Source organism: Oncorhynchus nerka, linkage group LG14, assembly GCF_034236695.1.
Source record: "Oncorhynchus nerka isolate Pitt River linkage group LG14, Oner_Uvic_2.0, whole genome shotgun sequence".
NCBI classification, from domain to species: domain Eukaryota; kingdom Metazoa; phylum Chordata; class Actinopteri; order Salmoniformes; family Salmonidae; genus Oncorhynchus; species Oncorhynchus nerka.
Genome location: NC_088409.1, coordinates 90,223,707 through 90,248,461, shown reverse-complemented (window position 1 = coordinate 90,248,461; position 24,755 = coordinate 90,223,707). Strand labels below are relative to the sequence as shown.

General features: G+C 41.4%; 1 protein-coding gene across 1 annotated transcript in view; it reads left to right on the top strand.

Moving 5' to 3' along the window:
• LOC115116717 (rho guanine nucleotide exchange factor 17-like) overlaps positions 1-24,755 on the top strand; it is a 144,552-nt gene that overhangs the window by 83,927 nt on the left and 35,870 nt on the right. Inside the window, 1 exon segment of the mRNA XM_065000532.1 lies at positions 7,969-8,046. Coding sequence (XP_064856604.1) covers positions 7,969-8,046 — 78 coding nt within the window.

The window sequence follows — 24,755 nt, the reverse complement described above, 5'->3', positions numbered from 1 at the left end:
AATTTTCAGTTAAGCATGTAACAAAATATAAAATCTGAGAAGGTGAATAGAAAACACTTCAACTAAAAATAAATATAGGCCTAAAATGTATTTATGTATTGATTTTGGGTGGCTTTCCTGTTTTGCATATTATTTTGGCATTAAATACGTGTCACATGTCAATTTGCATTTGGTACCTTGGGTTGAGTGTCGGCACCAACTCACAACACCCCCGTTTCTCCACCATGTAAATTTGTGGCCATGTCTTTGCAGATGTAAATTGTGGCCATGTCTTTGCAGATGTAAATTGTGGCCATGTCTTTGCAGATGTAAATTGTGGCCATGTCTTTGCAGATGTAAATTGTGGCCATGTCTTTGCAGATGTAAATTGTGGCCATGTCTTTGCAGATGTAAATTGTAACGGCAGCTATTATCTCCTTCCATCGTCTGAGTTGGGGGGTTTGTTTTGAGCACTCAACTGTACTTTTTTGGGGTCTCATCCGTAGACTCTCTCTGTACTGTTTCACATGATTCTTGCGTAGGTGGTAAGAGGTTAGTGGTGTTTGAGCCTGTTGTCTGGACCGGTCTGTTCCACATGATTCTTGCGTAGGTGGTAATAGAGGTTAGTGGTGTTTGAGCCTGTTGTCTGGACCGGCCTGTTCCACATGATTCTTGCGTAGGTGGTAATAGAGGTTAGTGGTGTTTGAGCCTGTTGTCTGGACCGGTCTGTTTCACATGATTCTTGTGTAGGTGGTAATAGAGGTTAGTGGTGTTTGAGCCTGTTGTCTGGACCGGTCTGTTCCACATGATTCTTGCGTAGGTGGTAATGGAGGTTAGTGGTGTTTGAGCCTGTTGTCTGGACCGGCCTGTTCCACATGATTCTTGCGTAGGTGGTAATAGAGGTTAGTGGTGTTTGAGCCTGTTGTCTGGACCGGTCTGTTCCACATGATTCTTGCGTAGGTGGTAATAGAGGTTAGTGGTGTTTGAGCCTGTTGTCTGGACCGGTCTGTTTCACATGATTCTTGTGTAGGTGGTAATAGAGGTTAGTGGTGTTTGAGCCTGTTGTCTGGACCGGTCTGCGGCATATTTTGCTGAGGACGGTTTTCGGGTCCGTTTCAGACTTTTCATACCCAAACCACTTCCATGCGACTGAAATTGCCCCTCTTTTAGATACGAGCTCAGTGTCTCCGTGCTCTGTGTCACGTTCACTCACTTCCAAGTTTATTTGTGTTGCAAATTTCCTTCCACACACGCAAAGAGTCGTCCAGTTGACAAAAAATATTGCCTTAGTGTGTGATTTGCGCGACAAGCAAATAAACGATAGAGCATAATATGAAACGATAAGACATTTTTCTATGGCCACATGATATACATGGTCATATCGCCCAGCCCTGACTTGAAGTACATGTCCCTGTAGTTGTTGTAAGCCTTAGTTTTTCCTGTCATTTGTAGACATTGATCATAGTAGCCCCCCCCAATTTTCAATCTGTAATCTGTCCAGACAGACTGTTAATCCACACAGAGGATTTACCTGACTGGGAGAGCCAGGGAGAGGAGAGGAGAGGAGAGGAGAGGGAAAAGAAAGGAAGAGGAGGACGTAAGGTAGAAGGAGAGGTTCAGTGAGGATACAGAGGGAGGGAAAGGAGGACAGCTCATCATACTGTGTCTAGACTGCTGTCACCATACCAGTATCGCCATAACTACCATACCTAGGGCTGTCACCATACCAGTATCACCATAACTACCATACCTAGGGCTGTCACCATACCAGTATCGCCATAACTACCATACCTAGGGCTGTCACCATACCAGTATCGCCATAACTACCATACCTAGGGCTGTCACCATACCAGTATCGCCATAACTACCATACCTAGGGCTGTCACCATACCAGTATCGCCATAACTACCATACCTAGGGCTGTCACCATACCAGTATCGCCATAACTACCATACCTAGGGCTGTCACTATACCAGTATCGCCATAACTACCATACCTAGGGCTGTCACCATACCAGTATCGCCATAACTACCATACCTAGGGCTGTCACCATACCAGTATCACCATAGCTACCATACCTAGGGCTGTCACCATACCAGTATGAAGACCGGAGAGGAGATGAATGGTGCGAGATGGATGGATGGATGGATGGAGAGAGAGGGATGGATGGATGGAGAGAGAGGGATGGGTGGTTGGAGACTGGAGAGGGGATGGATGGAAAGAGAGATGGATGGAGACTAGAGATGGATGGAGAGAAACATGGATATAGAGAGTGAGATGGATGGATGGAGAGAGCTGGATGGATAGAGAGCAAGAGATGGAGAGTGAGAGATGGATGGATAGAGAGAGAGAGAGAGAGAGAGAGACATGGATGGATTGATGGAGAACGAGAGATGGATCGATGGATGGATGGATTGAGAGAGGGATGGAGACCTGAGAGGGGATGGAGAGACGGATGGGAGGGATGAGATGGGGAGAGAGGGGATGGATGACAGAGAGAGCGAGAGACTGATGGAGACTGGAGAGGGGATGACTGGAGAGGGGATGGATGGATAGAGAGAGAGAGAGATGGGTGAAGACTGTAGAAGGGATGGATGGATGGAGACTGGAGAGGGGATGAATGGATGGAGAGAGATGAATGGATGGAGAGAGACGGATGAATGGATGGAGAGAGACGGATGAATGGATGGAGAGAGACGGATGAATGGATGGAGAGAGACGGATGGAGACTGGAGAGGGGATGAATGGAGATTTGGATGGATGGAAACTGGAGAGCGAGATAGATGGAGAGTCGAGATGGATAGAGAGAGAGGGGGATGGATGTGGTTTCACTTGGCGTGGGAAGTAGAAGGGGGGGTGTTGAGTAATGCTGCTGTTGCTAGAGAGAGTGGTTGTTAGGGACTACTGTCGCCAGGGAGAGAAGTGATGAGGGGAGAGGATTTCTCTCTTTTTCTGTGTCATTTCTCCTTCTCAAATAGATTTTTTCAGTCGGTCTCATTTCTGCTCTCTACACCTTTCCCCCATTTCCCTCCCTCTCTCTCAGGTGCTAGGCAACCAGCCTGGAGCATTCCAGATGAGACACCTGTTCTCTAGTTTTGCGAAGCATTAGGAGAGTAGATCTAATTGGTTAACACTGAGATGGGAGGTGGCTCAGGTTGATTGACAGACGTGGGCTGCTGTGGGACAGATCTCTCGTGACTGGACTTAGTTTACGTTTGTGTGGTAATGGTAACATTTGGTAAACGTTCTGAGCTGTGGAAGTTCAGTCGAGGCCTGATCTGACATGACACACACACACAATCCGCTATCCCCTCTGAGAATCATAATAACAGACAAACTAAAGCTTCTGAGCCAATCAAAGCCATCAGAAGGAGCAGGGTTTAGGCCTCTTAGCCAATCAAAACAGTCCTAGTCTCACAGGCTAAATCCCTGCCTTTGAACTGAAGGCCAGCAGCCATATTGGGTTGTTATTATATTATATGTGTGTGTGTGTTTGTGTGTGTGTGTGTGAGAGCACATGTTTTTTAATCTAATCCATGTCGCCAGATGAACTGATTCTCACCTGGTAACATAGAGAGGTCAATGAATAATGATCACATCCACCTTCTACTCTCCATCTTGCCTTTATCTTCTGTGGCTTTTAAAGTCCTTAATAGAAACAATAACAAAGTGGACCCCCCCCCCCCCCCATCTCTGTTTTGGTAAAAGCTGAAGGATGGGCCTGCAGAAGTGTAACTACTCTCAAATTCATAGACAGAGCTGTGCTGGATGCAAGGACTGACAATCCATGATATCAACATTTTATTTTGACCATGTTTAAAGGCTGTATAGTGTTTGTTTACATTTACTTTGTTTACGAACGTTGGAGTTAAAACAAGCTTATTTTAGGTTGTGATTAGTTTGTGTGACAGTTGAGCTAAACTCACGAGGTATTTCTACGTTACATTGAACAAAAATATACATGTAACATGCAACAATTTCACTGAGTTACAGTTCATGGAATCATCAGTCAATTTATATCATTTCACGAGGCCCTATTCATCTATGGATTTCACATGACTGGGCAGGGGTGCAGCCATTGGTGGGCCTGGGAGGGCATAGGCCCACCCACTGGGGAGCCAGGCCCACCCACTGGGGAGCCAGGCCCACCCACTGGGGAGCCAGGTCCACCCACTGGGGAGCCAGGCCCACCCACTGGGGAGCCAGGCCCACCCACTGGGGAGCCAGGCACACACATTGGGGAGCCAGGCACACACATTGGGGAGCCAGGCACACACATTGGGGAGCCAGGCACACACATTGGGAAGCCAGCCCCAAACAATCAAAATTAGTTTTTCCCCACAAAAGGGCTTTATTACAGACAGAAATACTCCTCCGTTTCATCAGCTGTCCAGGTGACTGGTCTCAGACGATTCCACAGGTGAAGTAGCAGGATGTGGAGGTCCTGGGTTGGCGTGGTTACACGTGGTTTGCGGTTGTGAAGCAGGATGTGAAGGTCCTGGGTTGGCGTGGTCTGAGGTGAAGTAGCAGGATGTGGAGGTCCTGGGTTGGCGTGGTCTGAGGTGAAGTAGCAGGATGTGAAGGTCCTGGGTTGGCGTGGTCTGAGGTGAAGTAGCAGGATGTGGAGGTCCTGGGTTGGCGTGGTCTGAGGTGAAGTAGCAGGATGTGGAGGTCCTGGGTTGGCGTGGTCTGAGGTGAAGTAGCAGGATGTGAAGGTCCTGGGTTGGCGTGGTCTGAGGTGAAGTAGCAGGATGTGGAGGTCCTGGGTTGGCGTGGTCTGAGGTGAAGTAGCAGGATGTGGAGGTCCTGGGTTGGCATGGTTACACGTGGTTTGCGGTTGTGAAGCAGGATGTGAAGGTCCTGGGTTGGCGTGGTCTGAGGTGAAGTAGCAGGATGTGGAGGTCCTGGGTTGGCGTGGTCTGAGGTGAAGTAGCAGGATGTGGAGGTCCTGGGTTGGCGTGGTCTGAGGTGAAGTAGCAGGATGTGGAGGTCCTGGGTTGGCGTGGTTACATGTGGTTTGCGGTTGTGAGGTCAGTTGGACGTACTGCCAAATTCTCTAAAACGACATTGGATGCGGCTTATCGTAGAGAAATGAACTTTCAATTACTTGGCAACAGCTCTGGTGGACATTCGTACAGTCAGCATGCCAATTGCACGCTCCCTCAAAACTTGAGACATCTGTGGCAATGTGTTGTGTGATAAAACTGCACATTTTAGAGTGGCCTTTTTATTGTCCTCAGTACAAGGTGCACCTGTGTAATGATCATGCTGTTTAATCAGCTTGTTGATATACCACACCTGTCAGGTGGATGGATTGTTCTGGCAAAGGAGAAATGCTCACTAACAGGGATGTAAATACATTTGTGTACAAAATTTGAGAGAAATGAGCTTATTGTCCGTATGGAACATTTCTGCAATTTTTTTATTTCATCTCATGAAACATGGGACCAACACTTTACATGTTGTGTTTATATTTTTGTTCAGTGTAGTTTTTTCAAGAGTCGATGTGTGTGTATATGGTAGTTATGGCGATACTGGTATGGTGATGTAGCAACTAAGGATTCTACCTTTTAAAATGTGCAATCCCGTTACCAAAATGAAACCAACAATCTGGTCATTATTCCCCCACTTTCCACCGTGTGTGCGTGTGGGTGTGTGCGTGCGTATGTATGTAATCCAATCAAGGCAGCTGGAACCTGAAAGAAGATTGTTCATTGTTTCAGGAAGACCTGTCTTGTTTTACACACACACACACACACACAACCTCTTCACACATATAGTCTCACTAAGGTTTTAGACTGCAGGGAGTTCCCTCACCCTCCTGTAATGTTCCTTATCTCTTTGCCTAGAAGAGACAGGGTCAAAGGTGACCCTGTCTGAGGTAGACCCTCACAATCCAGATGAATATGACAAAACTGATTTCATTTAGACCTATATCAATGTCGACATGAAAGCCTGCGTGTCATGATATCCCAGGGTAATGACCTGAACAGTCACCAGCTGTCCCCTGGACAACATGCTAAGTGTGTTTTGTTTCTCTACAGTGTGTTTACTTTTTTCTTCTGCTAACGGAAGTCTTGCTGAGCTCATCTCAGGTCTCTGTCTAGTGTCTCTCGCTCTCTCTCCTTCTCTTTCTCGCTCTCTCCCCCCTCTCAAATCAAATCAAAGTTTGTTGGTTACATAAACAGTTTTGCAGACATTATCGCAGGTGCAGTGAAATGCAACAATATCTAGCAAAGCCATCTCTCTCTCTCTCTGTCTCTCTCTCTCTCTCTCTGTCTCTCTCTCTGTCTCTCTCTCTCTCTCTCTCTCTGTCTCTCTCTCTCTCTCTCTCTCTCTCTCTCTCTCTCTCTGTCTCTGTCTCTCTCTCTCTCTCTCTCTGTCTCTGTCTCTCTCTCTCTCTGTCTCTCTCTCTCTCTCTCTCTCTCTCTCTCTCTCTCTCTCTCTCTCTCTCTCTCTCTCTCTCTCTGTCTCTCTCTCTCTCTCTCTGTCTCTCTCTCTCTCTCTCTCTCTGTCTCTCTCTCTCTCTCTCTCTGTCTCTCTCTGTGTCTCTCTCACACACACAGTAAATCACTTGCTACTTTACAGTGACAGGGCACTGTCACCCTCCTCAGACTAGGGACACATGGATGATCCCCTGCTGAGCCTTATGGGAGGTCTAAATGTACCCAGGTCTAAATGTGGGATGTTATTTTTGGGATGTTAATGTGTGGTTATTATTAAGTCACAGTGGGGAGGCAGGGGGCACGAAGCAGGAAAATGTGTTCTCTTGAAGAGGAAGTTGTGTGTCAGCCTCCAGGTGTCTGGTATTTAGGATAATGTTTACTAGTGTTGAGGGAGTCTGGGTTGTCTGTTGCACTGGCTAATAATAGATTTATAGATTTGATTAGGATCCCCATTTAACCAATGGTGACACCTAGTCTTCCTGGGGTCTGACAAATAACAACACAACCTGGGCCTGAACCCATAAAGAGAAAACAGAGGCCAGTTGGCTAGGAAAACCCCCTATCGGAAAAACCCTTGAGAGGAACCAGATCTGTCTGGCTGGGTGGAGGTGGAGATTTGATTAGAACAAATAGTTGTTGAGTCAGGTCTGTTCTAGTGTGTTCTGGGATCATTGACTTAGTCGTGTTTTGTTCTACAGAAGTATATAATGTCTTCTCCTATAACAACAGAATCAGTGGAGGCAGTCTGGACCCTATAGCTCGGTTCTGATCCTGTGTCTTTCTGTGTGTTAGTGAACCCTGTGACAGAACAGTGGTCTGCGGGTCAGACAGTTCTCTCCTGTGGGTTCTAGGGCCAGAGATGTTCCCTGCCTGCCTAAGAGGAAGCTCTAGTGATTAGTGACTAGCATTACCGTCAGAACGGAACACAAAGGAGCTCTGGAGAGCCAGCAGAAACCCTGGTAATTGTTGCCGCGGGGAGGCTAAGATGGAGGATGCTGCTGGTTGGCATGGGGACAGTGTGTGTGTGTGTGTGTGTGTGTGTGTGTGAGAGAGACAGACAGACAGACAGACAGAGAGTTTGTCTCGTTAGCCACCTGGGGGCTGGCTGGGTTGCCCTGACTCACCCCGTCTTGCTCCTCTCGCTCTCTCTCGCTCAGATTCAGATAAGCTTTAGTAGCATGAATGACAAAGCCAATGTTGCTAAAGCGAAGTGAGATAATGACCTCCCTCTCTCTGTCTCAATTCAATTGAATTCAAGGGGCTTTATTGGCATGGTAAACAGATGTTAACATTGCCAAAGCAAGTGGAGTCTCTACTTTGCCAAAGCAAATCTCTCTCTCTCTCTCGCTCTCTTTGTCGACTAGACTTAATGCATTTCATTCAGTGATTCTTTCATTGATAGGCTAACTTCTCTGAACCATCTCTCCACGGTCTCTGTTAGTCCAACCAAACCATGTAAACAGAAAACACTTATTTTTTATGGCAGTCGAGCCTAATTGTGTGTGTTATGCAGTAGCACTCATAGTGTTGTCTCCCCCTGCAGGATATGAGAAGACATGTCGTGATGACCCTCCTGGACACTGAGCAGTCTTATGTGGAGTCGCTCCGGACACTCATACAGGTAATACCACCACGCACACACACACGCACACACGTGCTAACAGATGGTTTAAGTTGCAATGTCTTAATGTTAAATGAATCTTCACCTTTTAGCCACATATCTCACCTGCCATTTTCAGACAGGCAGCCTCCCCACCCCACCAACCCACCCTCAACCACACCCAGACCCCACCCACCCTCACTCCTCAATCCTACTCTGGTCTTTGATACAGTTCGTTATGGAGGAGATGTTCAACATCTCTGGTCTTTGACGATACAGTTCGTTATGGAGGAGATGTTCAACATCTCTGGTCTTTGACGATACAGTTCGTTATGGAAGAGATGTTCAACCTCTCTGGTCTTTGACGATACAGTTCTTTATGGAGGAGATGTTCAACCTCTCTGGTCTTTGACGATACAGTTCTTTATGGAAGAGATGTTCAACCTTTCATTCAGACAGTAGAAGCTGATAGAGAAATGCTTCTTTATTGTTCAGTCCTACATGTCTCATTATTACAGCCTTTATTAACAAGGTACTGTTACATAATATATTGTGTGGGCATGTGGGATGATTTTGCCTGTACCGTGTGTGCGCGTGCGTGCGTATGCGTGGGTGTGCACAACAAGGAGGGAAACCGATCCAGGATGCTCTCCCTAGTAATATAAATGAGTGAGGGGAAGGAGAGAATGAGGACCGAGGGAGAAGGGCTGGCCTCTGTGTTTTCTAACACAGTCACTGATCACTACAGAGGTGGCCGTGGAAGTGTTCCTATAGCAACACGGGGAAGCGTTCCTATAGCAACACGGGGAAGCGGTTAGAACATTTAATGCAGTGAAACTGCCACTCCACAGAAGCTCCAAAATGGAGTATGTAATAAAAGAGATCTGATTGGCTGTTAGAACCACATGGTTCCGTTAACTAGGTTAACCTAAATGTCAGTTGGCTTTTCATAGCCGATCATTAAGAGTATCTCTACCACTCCTGCTGTCTCTAGAGTTGAAAACAGCAAGACTGGGACAGGTAGCACGTCCGGTGAACAGGTCAGGATTCCATAGCCGCAGGCAGAACAGTTGAAACTGCAGCAGCAGCACGGCCAGGTGGACTGGGGACAGCAAGGAGTCATCATGCCAGGTAGTCCTGAGGCATGGTCCTAGGGCTCAGGTCCTCCGAGAGAGAGAAAGAAAGAGAGAATTAGAGAGAGCATACTTAAATTCACACAGGACACCGAATAAGACAGGAGAAGTACTCCAGATATAACAAACTGACCCTAGCCCCCCGACACATAAACTACTGCAGCATAAATACTGGAGGCTGAGACAGGAGGGGTCAGGAGACACTGTGGTCCCATCCGATGATACTCCCGGACAGGGCCAAAAAGGACGGATATAACCCCACCCACTTTGCCAAAGCACAGCCCCCACACCACTAGATGGATATCTTCAACCACCAACTTACCATCCTGAGACAAGGCCGAGTATAGCCCACAAAGATCTCCGCCACGGCACAACCCAAGGGGGGGTGCCAACCCAGACAGGCAGATCACGTCAGTGACTCAACCCACTCAAGTGACGCACCCCTCCTAGGGACGGTATGAAAGAGCCCTAGTAAGCCAGTGACTCAGCCCCTGTAATAGGGTTAGAGGCAGAGAATCCCAGTGGAGAGAGTGGAACTGGCCAGGCAGAGACAGCAATGGTATCACCATACCATATTATCACCATACTGAGAGACCCCACCATACCATATTATCACCATACCAAATTATCACCATACTGAGGGACCTCACCATACCATATTATCACCATACCATATTACCACCATACCATATTATCACCATACTATATTATCACCATACCATATTATCACCATACTGAGGGACCTCACCATACCATATTATCACCATACCATATTATCACCATACTGAGAGACCTCACCATACCATATTATCACCATACCATATTATCACCATACTGAGAGACCTCACCATACCATATTATCACCATACTTATCACCATACTGAGGACCTCACCATACCATATTACCACCATACCATATTATCACCATACTGAGAGACCTCACCATACCATATTACCACCATACCATATTATCACCATACTGAGAGACCTCACCATACCATATTATCACCATACCATATTATCAGCTTACCATATTATCACCATACCATATTATCACCATACCATATTATCACCATACCATATTATCACCATACCATATTATCACCATACCATATTATCACCATACCATATTATCACCATACCATATTATCACCATACTGAGAGACCTCACCATACCATATTATCACCATACCATATTATCACCATACCATATTATCACCATACCATGTTTTTACCATATTCATACCATATTATCACCATACTGAGAGACCTCACCATACCATATTATCACCATACTATCACCATACCATATTATCACCATACTGAGGGACTATCACCATACCATTATCATATCACCATACCATATTATCACCATACCATATCACCATTATTATCACCATACCATATTATCACCATACCATATTATCACCATACCATATTATCACCATACTGAGGGACCTCACCATACCATATTATCACCATACCATATTATCACCATACCATATTATCACCATACCATATTATCACCATACTGAGGACCTCACCATACCATATTATCACCATACCATATTATCACCATACCATATTATCACCATACTGAGAGACCTCACCATACCATATTATCACCATACTGAGGGACCTCACCATACCATATTATCACATACCATATTATCACCATACTGAGAGACCTCACCATACCATATTATCACCATACCATATTATCACCATACTGAGGACCTCACCATACCATATTATCACCATACCATATTATCACCATACCATATTATCACCATACCATATTATCACCATACCATATTATCACCATACCATATTATCACCATACCATATTATCACCATACCATATTATCACCATACCTGAGATTCACCATCACCATACCATATTATCACCATACTGAGAGACCTCACCATACCATATTATCACCATACCATATTATCACCATACCATATTATAGACCTCACCATACCATATTATCACCATACCATATTATCACCATACTGAGAGACCTCACCATACCATATTATCACCATACCATATTATCACCATACCATATTATCCATATTATACTGAGGGACCTCACCATACCATATTATCACCATACCATATAATCACCATACCATATTATCACCATACCATATTATCACCATACTGAGGGACCTCACCATACCATATTATCACCATACCATATTATCACCATACCATATTATCACCATACCATATTATCACCATACTGAGGGACCTCACCATACCATATTATCACCATACCATATTATCACCATACCATATTATCACCATACTGAGAGACCATATTATCACCATACCATATTATCACCATACTGAGGGACCTCACCATACCATATTATCACCATACCATATTATCACCATACTAGAGACCTCACCATACCATATTATCACCATACCATATTATCACCATACTACCATATTAGACCTCACCATACCATATTATCACCATACCATATTATCACCATACCATATTATCACCATACCATATTATCACCATACCATATTATCACCATACCATATTATCACCATACCATATTATCACCATACCATATTATCACCATACTGAGAGACCTCACCATACCATATTATCACCATACTGAGAGACCTCACCATACCATATTATCACCATACCATATTATCACCATACCATATTATCACCATACCATATTATCACCATACTGAGAGACCTCACCATACCATATTATCACCCATCACCATACTGAGAGACCTCACCATACCATATTATCACCATACCATATTATCACCATACCATATTATCACCATACTGAGGGACCTCACCATACCATATTATCACCATACCATATTATCACCATACCATATTATCACCATACCATATTATCACCATACTGAGGGACCTCACCATACCATATTATCACCATACCATATTATCACCATACTGAGGGACCTCACCATACCATATTATCACCATACCATATTATCACCATACTGAGGGACCTCACCATACCATATTATCACCATACCATATTCACCATACCATATTATCACCATACCATATTATCACCATACCATATTATCACCATACTGAGGGACCTCACCATACCATATTATCACCATACCATATTATCACCATACTGAGAGACCTCACCATACCATATTCACCATACCATATTATCACCATACTGAGAGACCTCACCATACCATATTATCACCATACCATATTTCATACCATATTATCACCATACATAGGGATCACCATACCATATTATCACCATACCATATTATCACCATACTGAGGATCACCATACCATATTATCACCATACCATATTATCACCATACTGAGGGACCTCACCATACCATATTATCACCATACTGAGGGACCTCACCATACCATATTATCACCATACCATATTATCACCATACCATATTATCACCATACCATATTATCACCATACCATATTATCACCATACTGAGGGACCTCACCATACCATATTATCACCATACCATATTATCACCATACCATATTATCACCATACTGAGAGACCTCACCATACCATATTATCACCATACTGAGGGACCTCACCATACCATATTATCACCATACCATATTATCACCATACTGAGAGACCTCACCATACCATATTATCACCATACCATATTATCACCATACTGAGAGACCTCACCATACCATATTATCACCATACCATATTATCACCATACCATATTATCACCATACCATATTATCACCATACCATATTATCACCATACCATATTATACCATATTATCACCATACCATATTATCACCATACTGAGAGACCTCACCATACCATATTATCACCATACCAGAGACCTCACCATACCATATTATCACCATACCATATTATCACCATACCATATTATCACCATACCATATTATCACCATACCATATTATCACCATACTGAGAGACCTCACCATACCATATTATCACCATACCATATTATCACCATACCATATTATCACCATACTGAGGGACCTCACCATACCATATTATCACCATACCATATTATCACCATACCATATTATCACCATACCATTATCACCATACTGAGGGACCTCACCATACCATATTATCACCATACCATATTATCACCATACCATATTATCACCATACCATATTATCACCATATCACCATACTGAGGGACCTCACCATACCATATTATCACCATACCATATTATCACCATACCACCATACCATATTATCACCATACTGAGAGACCTCACCATACCATATTATCACCATTATCACCATACCATATTATCACCATACCATATTATCACCATACTGAGAGACCTCACCATACCATATTATCACCATACCATATTATCACCATACTGAGGACCTCACCATACCATATTATCACCATACCATCATTATCACCATACCATCACCATATTATCACCATACCATATTATCACCATACCATATTATCACCATACCATATTATACCATATTATCACCATACCATATTATCACCATACTGAGAGATCACCATACCATATTATCACCATACTAGAGATCACCATACCATATTATCACCATACCATATTATCACCATACCATATTATCACCATACCATATTATCACCATACCATATTATCACCATACTGAGAGACATCACCATACCATATTATCACCATACCATATTATCACCATACCATATTATCACCATACTGAGGGACCTCACCATACCATATTATCACCATACTGAGGGACCTCACCATACCATATTATCACCATACCATATTATCACCATACCATATTATCACCATACCATATTATCACCATACCATATTATCACCATACCATATTATCACCATACTGAGGGACCTCACCATACCATATTATCACCATACCATATTATCACCATACCATATTATCACCATACTGAGAGACCTCACCATACCATATTATCACCATACTGAGGGACCTCACCATACCATATTACCACCATACCATATTATCACCATACTGAGAGACCTCACCATACCATATTACCACCATACCATATTATCACCATACTGAGAGACCTCACCATACCATATTATCACCATACCATATTATCATTTTACCATATTATCACCATACCATATTATCACCATACCATATTACCACCATACCATATTATCACCATATTATCACCATACCATATTATCACCATACTGAGAGACCTCACCATACCATATTATCACCATACTGAGAGACCTCACCATACCATATTACCACCATACCATATTATCACCATACCATATTATAATTTTACCATATTATCGCCATACCATATTATCACCATACTGAGAGACCTCACCATACCATATTATCACCATACTGAGGGACTTCACCATACCATATTATCACCATACTGAGGGACTTCACCATACCATATTATCATATTACCACCATACCATATTATCACTCTACCATATTACCACCATACCATATTACCACCATACCATATTATCACCATACCATATTATCACCATACCATATTATCACCATACCATATTATCACCATACCATATTATCACCATACTGAGGGACCTCACCATACCATATTATCACCATACCATATTATCACCATACTGAGGGACCTCACCATACCATATTATCACCATGAGGACCCACCATATTATCACCATACCAAACAGGGATCACCATAATTCCTCATCTTTATCAGGAGAGTCCCCTTACCATATTATCAGGAGAATATCACCATACCAGCGGCACAGACTGAGGTCCCTCCATACCATACCATATTATCACCATACCATATTATCACCATACTGATCGGGACTGAGGGCAACCTCAGCAAACCAGAACCATACAAATCACCAGAATTATCAGAACCATATTAGAGAAATAGAGACTTAATCCATACCATATTTCACCATAATGATTAACCATCACACCATACCATATTATCACCATACCATAGATCACCATACTGAGAGAAAGTAACCATATTACCATACAATCACATACCATATTACAATACATGACAACCATATTATCACCATATAATCACCATACCTTATTATCACCATACCATATTATCACCATACTGAGAGACCTCACCATACCATATTATCACTTTACCATATTACCACCATACTGAGGGACCTCACCATACCATATTATCACCATACCACCATATTATCACCATATTATCACCATACCATATTATCACCATACTGAGGGACCTCACCATACCATATTATCACCATACCATATTATCACCATACTGAGAGACCTCACCATACCATATTATCACGATACCATATTATCACCATACTGAGAGACCTCACCATACCATATTACCACCATACCATATTATCACCATAGCATATTATCATTTTACCATATTATCACCATACCATATTATCACCATACCATATTACCACCATACCATATTATCACCATACTGAGGGACCTCACCATACCATATTACCACCATACCATATTATCACCATACTGAGAGACCTCACCATACCATATTACCACCATACCATATTATCACCATACCATACCATACCATAGAGATCACCATACCATATTATCACCATACCATATTATCACCATACTGAGAGACCTCCCATATTATCACCACCATACCATCACCATACCATATTATCACCATACCATATTATCACCATACTGAGAGACCTCACCATACCATATTATCACCATACCATATTATCACCATACTGAGAGACCTCACCATACCATATTATCACCATACCATATTATCACCATACCATATTATCACCATACTGATAGATCACCATACCATATTATCACCATACCTGAGGGACCTCACCATACCATATTATCACCATACCATATTATCACCATACTGAGGGACCTCACCATACCATATTATCACCATACCATATTATCACCATACTGAGGGACCTCACCATACCATATTATCACCATACCATATTATCACCATACCATATTATCACCATACTGAGAGACCTCACCATACCATATTATCACCATACCATATTATCACCATACCTTATTATCACCATACCATATTATCACCATACTGAGGGACCTCACCATACCATATTATCACCATACCATATTATCACCATACTGAGGACCTCACCATACCATATTATCACCATACTGAGGGATCACCATACCATATTATCACCATACCATATTATCACCATACTGAGAGACCTCACCATACCATATTATCACCATACCATATTATCACCATACTGAGGGACCTCACCATACCATATTATCACCATACCATATTATCACCATACCATATTATCACCATACCATATTATCACCATACCATATTATCACCATACTGAGAGACCTCACCATACCATATTATCACCATACCATATTATCACCATACTGAGGACCTCACCATACCATATTATCACCATACCATATTATCACCATACCATATTATCACCATACTGAGGGATCACCATACCATATTATCACCATACCATATTATCACCATACTGAGACCTCACCATACCATATTACCACCATACCATATTATCACCATACTATATTATCACCATACTGAGGGACCTCACCATACCATATTATCACCATACCATATTACCACCATACTGAGGGACCTCACCATACCATATTATCACCATATAATCACCATACCTTATTATCACCATACCATATTATCACCATACTGAGGGACCTCACCATACCATATTATCACCATATTATCACCATACCATATTATCACCATACTGAGGGACCTCACCATACCATATTATCACCATACCATATTATCACCATACTGAGAGACCTCACCATACCATATTATCACTTTACCATATTACCACCATACTGAGGGACCTCACCATACCATATTATCACCATATTATCACCATACCATATTATCACCATACTGAGGGACCTCACCATACCATATTATCACCATACCATATTATCACCATACTGAGGGACCTCACCATACCATATTACCACCATACCATATTATCACCATACTGAGAGACCATAACATATTACCACCATACCATATTATCACCATACCATATTATCACCATACTGAGAGACCTCACCATACCATATTATCACCATACCATATATTATCACCATACTGAGGACCTCACCATACCATATTATCACCATACTAGGACCTCACCATACCATATTATCACCATACCATATTATCACCATACTGAGAGACCTCACCATACCATATTATCACTTTACCATATTATCACCATACTGAGAGACCTCACCATACCATATTATCACCATACCATATTATCACCATACCATATTATCACCATACTGAGAGACCTCACCATACCATATTATCACCATACCATATTATCACTTTACCATATTACCACCATACTGAGGGACCTCACCATACCATATTATCACCATACTGAGGGACCTCACCATACCATATTATCACCATACCATATTATCACCATACTGAGGGACCTCACCATACCATATTATCACCATATTATCACCATACCATATTATCACCATACCATATTATCACCATACTGAGGGACCTCACCATACCATATTATCACCATACCATATTACCACCATACCATATTATCACCATACTGAGAGACCTCACCATACCATATTATCACCATACTGAGGGACCTCACCATACCATATTACCACCATACCATATTATCACCATACTGAGAGACCTCACCATACCATATTACCACCATACCATATTATCACCATACTGAGAGACCTCACCATACCATATTATCACCATATTATACCATATTATCACCATACCATATTATCACCATACCATATTACCACCATACCATATTATCACCATATTATCACCATACCATATTATCACCATACTGAGAGACCTCACCATACCATATTATCACCATACTGAGAGACCTCACCATACCATATTACCACCATACCATATTATCACCATACCATATTATAATTTTACCATATTATCGCCATACCATATTATCACCATACTGAGAGACCTCACCATACCATATTATCACCATACTGAGGGACTTCACCATACCATATTATCACCATACTGAGGGACTTCACCATACCATATTATCATATTACCACCATACCATATTATCACTCTACCATATTACCACCATACCATATTACCACCATACCATATTATCACCATACCATATTATCACCATACTGAGAGACCATACCATATTATCACCATACTATATTATCACCATACTGAGGGACCTCACCATACCATATTATCACCAGACCATATTACCACCATACTGAGGGACCTCACCATACCATACCATATAGCGGTTTCACCATACTGAGGGACCTCACCAACCATAAATTATCACCACCATACTACCCATCACCATAGGTCCCTCCTGAGGACCTCACCATACCACCATACCATATTATCACCATACCATATTATCACCACCATACCAGAGAGAGAACCATAGATCACATAATCCAGGGGACATTATCAGATAAACCATATTATCGTTAGGAGAATCACCAGCTGGGACCATAAATCACCATAGAGATTATCATAGAGAGGGAGAGAAATCACCTACCATATATCACCATACTGGGGACCTCACCAGAGAATATTATCAATACAACCATATTATCACCATTATGACCTCACCATATTATCACCATATAATCACCATACCATATTATCACCATACCATATTATCACCATACTGAGAGACCTCACCATACCATATTATCACTTTACCATATTACCACCATACTGAGGGACCTCACCATACCATATTATCACCATATTATCACCATACCATATTATCACCATACTGAGGGACCTCACCATACCATATTATCACCATACCATATTATCACCATACTATTATCACCATACCATATTATCACCATACCATATTATCACCATACTGAGAGACCTCACCATACCATATTACCACCATACCATATTATCACCATAGCATATTATCATTTTACCATATTATCACCATACCATATTATCACCATACCATATTATCACCATACCATATTATCACCATACTGAGGGACCTCACCATACCATATTATCACCATACCATATTATCACCATACTGAGAGACCTCACCATACCATATTATCACCATACCATATTATCACCATACTGAGAGACCTCACCATACCATATTATCACCATACCATATTATCACCATACTGAGAGACCTCACCATACCATATTATCACCATACCATATTATCACCATACCATATTATCACCATACCATATTATCACCATACTGAGAGACCTCACCATACCATATTATCACCATACCATATTATCACCATACTGAGAGACCTCACCATACCATATTATCACCATACCATATTATCACCATACCATATTATCACCATACTGAGAGACCTCACCATACCATATTATCACCATACTGAGGGACCTCACCATACCATATTATCACCATACCATATTATCACCATACTGAGGGACCTCACCATACCATATTATCACCATACCATATTATCACCATACTGAGGGACCTCACCATACCATATTATCACCATATTATCACCATACCATATTATCACCATACTGAGAGACCTCACCATACCATATTATCACCATACCATATTATCACCATACTGAGGGACCTCACCATACCATATTATCACCATACTGAGGGACCTCACCATACCATATTATCACCATACCATATTATCACCATACTGAGGGACCATACCATATTATCACCATACCATATTATCACCATATGAGGGACCTCACCATACCATATTATCACCATACCATATTATCACCATACTGAGGGACCTCACCATACCATATTATCACCATACCATATTATCACCATACTGAGAGACCTCACCATACCATATTATCACCATACCATATTATCACCATACCATATTATCACCATACCATATTATCACCATACCATATTATCACCATACTGAGAGACCTCACCATACCATATTATCACCATACCATATTATCACCATACTGAGAGACCTCACCATACCATATTATCACCATACCATACCTCACCCATATTATCACCATACCATCACCATACCATATTATCACCATACTGAGGGACCTACCATACCATATTACCATATTATCACCATACTGAGGGACCTCACCATACCATATTATCACCATACCATATTATCACCATACCATATTATCACCATACCATATTATCACCATACCATATTATCACCATACTGAGGGACCTCACCATACCATATTATCACCATACCATATTATCACCATACTGAGGGACCTCACCATACCATATTATCACCATACCATATTATCACCATACTGAGGGACCTCACCATACCATATTATCACCATACCATATTATCACCATACCATATTATCACCATACTGAGGGACCTCACCATACCATATTATCACCATACCATATTATCACCATACTGAGGGACCTCACCATACCATATTATCACCATACTGAGGGACCTCACCATACCATATTATCACCATACCATATTATCACCATACTGAGAGACCTCACCATACCATATTATCACCATACTGAGGGACCTCACCATACCATATTATCACCATACCATATTATCACCATACTGAGAGACCTCACCATACCATATTATCACCATACCATATTATCACCATACTGAGAGACCTCACCATACCATATTATCACCATACCATATTATCACCATACCATATTATCACCATACCATATTATCACCATACCATATTATCACCATACTGAGAGACCTCACCATACCATATTATCACCATACCATATTATCACCATACTGAGAGACCTCACCATACCATATTATCACCATACTGAGATACCTCCCCATATTATCACCATACCATCACCATACCATATTATCACCATACCATATTATCACCATACCATATTATCACCATACTGAGGGACCTCACCATACCATATTATCACCATACCATATTATCACCATACTGAGGGACCTCACCATACCATATTACCACCATACCATATTATCACCATACTGAGAGACCATAACATATTACCACCATACCATATTATCACCATACTATATTATCACCATACTGAGGGACCTCACCATACCATATTATCACCATACCATATTACCACCATACTGAGGGACCTCACCATACCATATTATCACCATATGAGGGAATCACCATACCATATTATCACCATACCATATTATTATCACCATACTGAGGGACCTCACCATACCATATTATCACCATATTATCACCATACCATATTATCACCATACTGAGGGACCTCACCATACCATATTATCACCATACCATATTATCACCATACTGAGAGACCTCACCATACCATATTATCACCATACCATATTATCACCATACTGAGGGACCTCACCATACCATATTATCACCATACCATATTATCACCATACCATATTATCACCATACTGAGGGACCTCACATACCATATTATCACCATACCATATTATCACCATACTGAGGGACCTCACCATACCATATTATCACCATACCATATTATCACCATACTGAGAGACCATAACATATTACCACCATACCATATTATCACCATACCATATTATCACCATACTGAGAGACCTCACCATACCATATTATCACCATACCATATTATCACCATACTGAGGGACCTCACCATACCATATTATCACCATACTGAGGGACCTCACCATACCATATTATCACCATACCATATTATCACCATACTGAGAGACCTCACCATACCATATTATCACCATACCATATTATCACCATACTGAGAGACCTCACCATACCATATTATCACCATACCATATTATCACCATACCATATTATCACCATACTGAGAGACCTCACCATACCATATTATCACCATACCATATTATCACCATACCATATTACCACCATACTGAGGGACCTCACCATACCATATTATCACCATACTGAGGGACCTCACCATACCATATTATCACCATACCATATTATCACCATACCATATTATCACCATACTGAGGGACCATACCACCATACCATATTATCACCATACTGAGGGATCACCATACCATATTATCACCATACCATATTATCACCATACTGAGGGACCTCACCATCACCATACCATATTATCACCATACTGAGGATCACCATACCATATTATCACCATACTGAGGGACCTCACCATACCATATTACCACCATACCATATTATCACCATACTGAGGGACCTCACCATACCATATTATCACCATACTGAGAGACCTCACCATACCATATTATCACCATACTGAGAGACCTCACCATACCATATTACCACCATACCATATTATCACCATACTGAAAGACCTCACCATACCATATTATCACCATACCATATTATCATTTTACCATATTACCACCATACCATATTATCACCATACCATAGTATCACCATACTGAGAGACCTCACCATACCATATTACCACTATTCCATATTATCACCATACTGAGAGACCTCACCATACCATATTATCACCATACCATATTATCACCATACATATTGAGAGACCTACCATATTATCACCATACCATCACCATACCATATTATCACCATACCATATTATCACCATACTGAGAGACCTCACCATACCATATTATCACCATACCATATTATCACCATACTGAGAGACCTCACCATACCATATTATCACCATACCATATTATCACCATACCATATTATCACCATACTGAGAGACCTCACCATACCATATTATCACCATACCATATTATCACTTTACCATATTACCACCATACTGAGGGACCTCACCATACCATATTATCACCATACTGAGGGACCTCACCATACCATATTATCACCATACCATATTATCACCATACTGAGGGACCTCACCATACCATATTATCACCATACCATATTATCACCATACTGAGAGACCTCACCATACCATATTATCACCATACTGAGGGACCTCACCATACCATATTATCACCATACCATATTATCACCATACCATATTATCACCATACCATATTATCACCATACTGAGGGACCTCACCATACCATATTACCACCATACCATATTATCACCATACTGAGAGACCTCACCATACCATATTACCACCATACCATATTATCACCATACTGAGAGACCTCACCATACCATATTATCACCATACCATATTATCATTTTACCATATTACCACCATACCATATTATCACCATACCATAGTATCACCATACTGAGAGACCTCACCATACCATATTACCACTATTCCATATTATCACCATACTGAGAGACCTCACCATACCATATTATCACCATACCATATTATCACCATACTGAGAGACCTCCCCATATTATCACCATACCATCACCATACCATATTATCACCATACCATATTATCACCATACTGAGAGACCTCACCATACCATATTATCACTTTACCATATTATCACCATACTGAGAGACCTCACCATACCATATTATCACCATACCATATTATCACCATACTGAGAGACCTCACCATACCATATTATCACCATACCATATTATCACTTTACCATATTACCACCATACTGAGGGACCTCACCATACCATATTATCACCATATTATCACCATACCATATTATCACCATACTGAGGGACCTCACCATACCATATTATCACCATACTGAGAGACCTCACCATACCATATTATCACCATACCATATTATCACCATACTGAGGGACCTCACCATACCATATTATCACCATACTGAGGGACCTCACCATACCATATTATCACCATACCATATTATCACCATACCATATTATCACCATACTGAGAGACCTCACCATACCATATTATCACCATACTGAGGGACCTCACCATACCATATTATCACCATACCATATTATCACCATACTGAGAGACCTCACCATACCATATTACCACCATACTGAGAGACCTCACCATACCATATTATCACCATACCATATTATCATTTTACCATATTATCACCATACCATATTATCACCATACCATATTATCACCATACCATATTATCACCATACCATATTATCACCATACCATATTATCACCATACTGAGAGACCTCACCATACCATATTATCACCATACCATATTATCACCATACTGAGAGACCTCACCATACCATATTACCACCATACCATATTATCACCATACTGAGATACCTCCCCATATTATCACCATACCATCACCATACCATATTATCACCATACCATATTATCACTTTACCATATTACCACCATACTGAGAGACCTCCCCATATTATCACCATACCATATTATCACCTTGCCATATTATCACCATACCATATTATCACCATACTGAGGGACTTCACCATACCATATTATCACCATCTTATCACCATACTTGAGGGACCTCACCATACCATATTATCACCATACTGAGGGACCTCACCATACCATATTACCACCATACCATATTATCACCATACTGAGAGA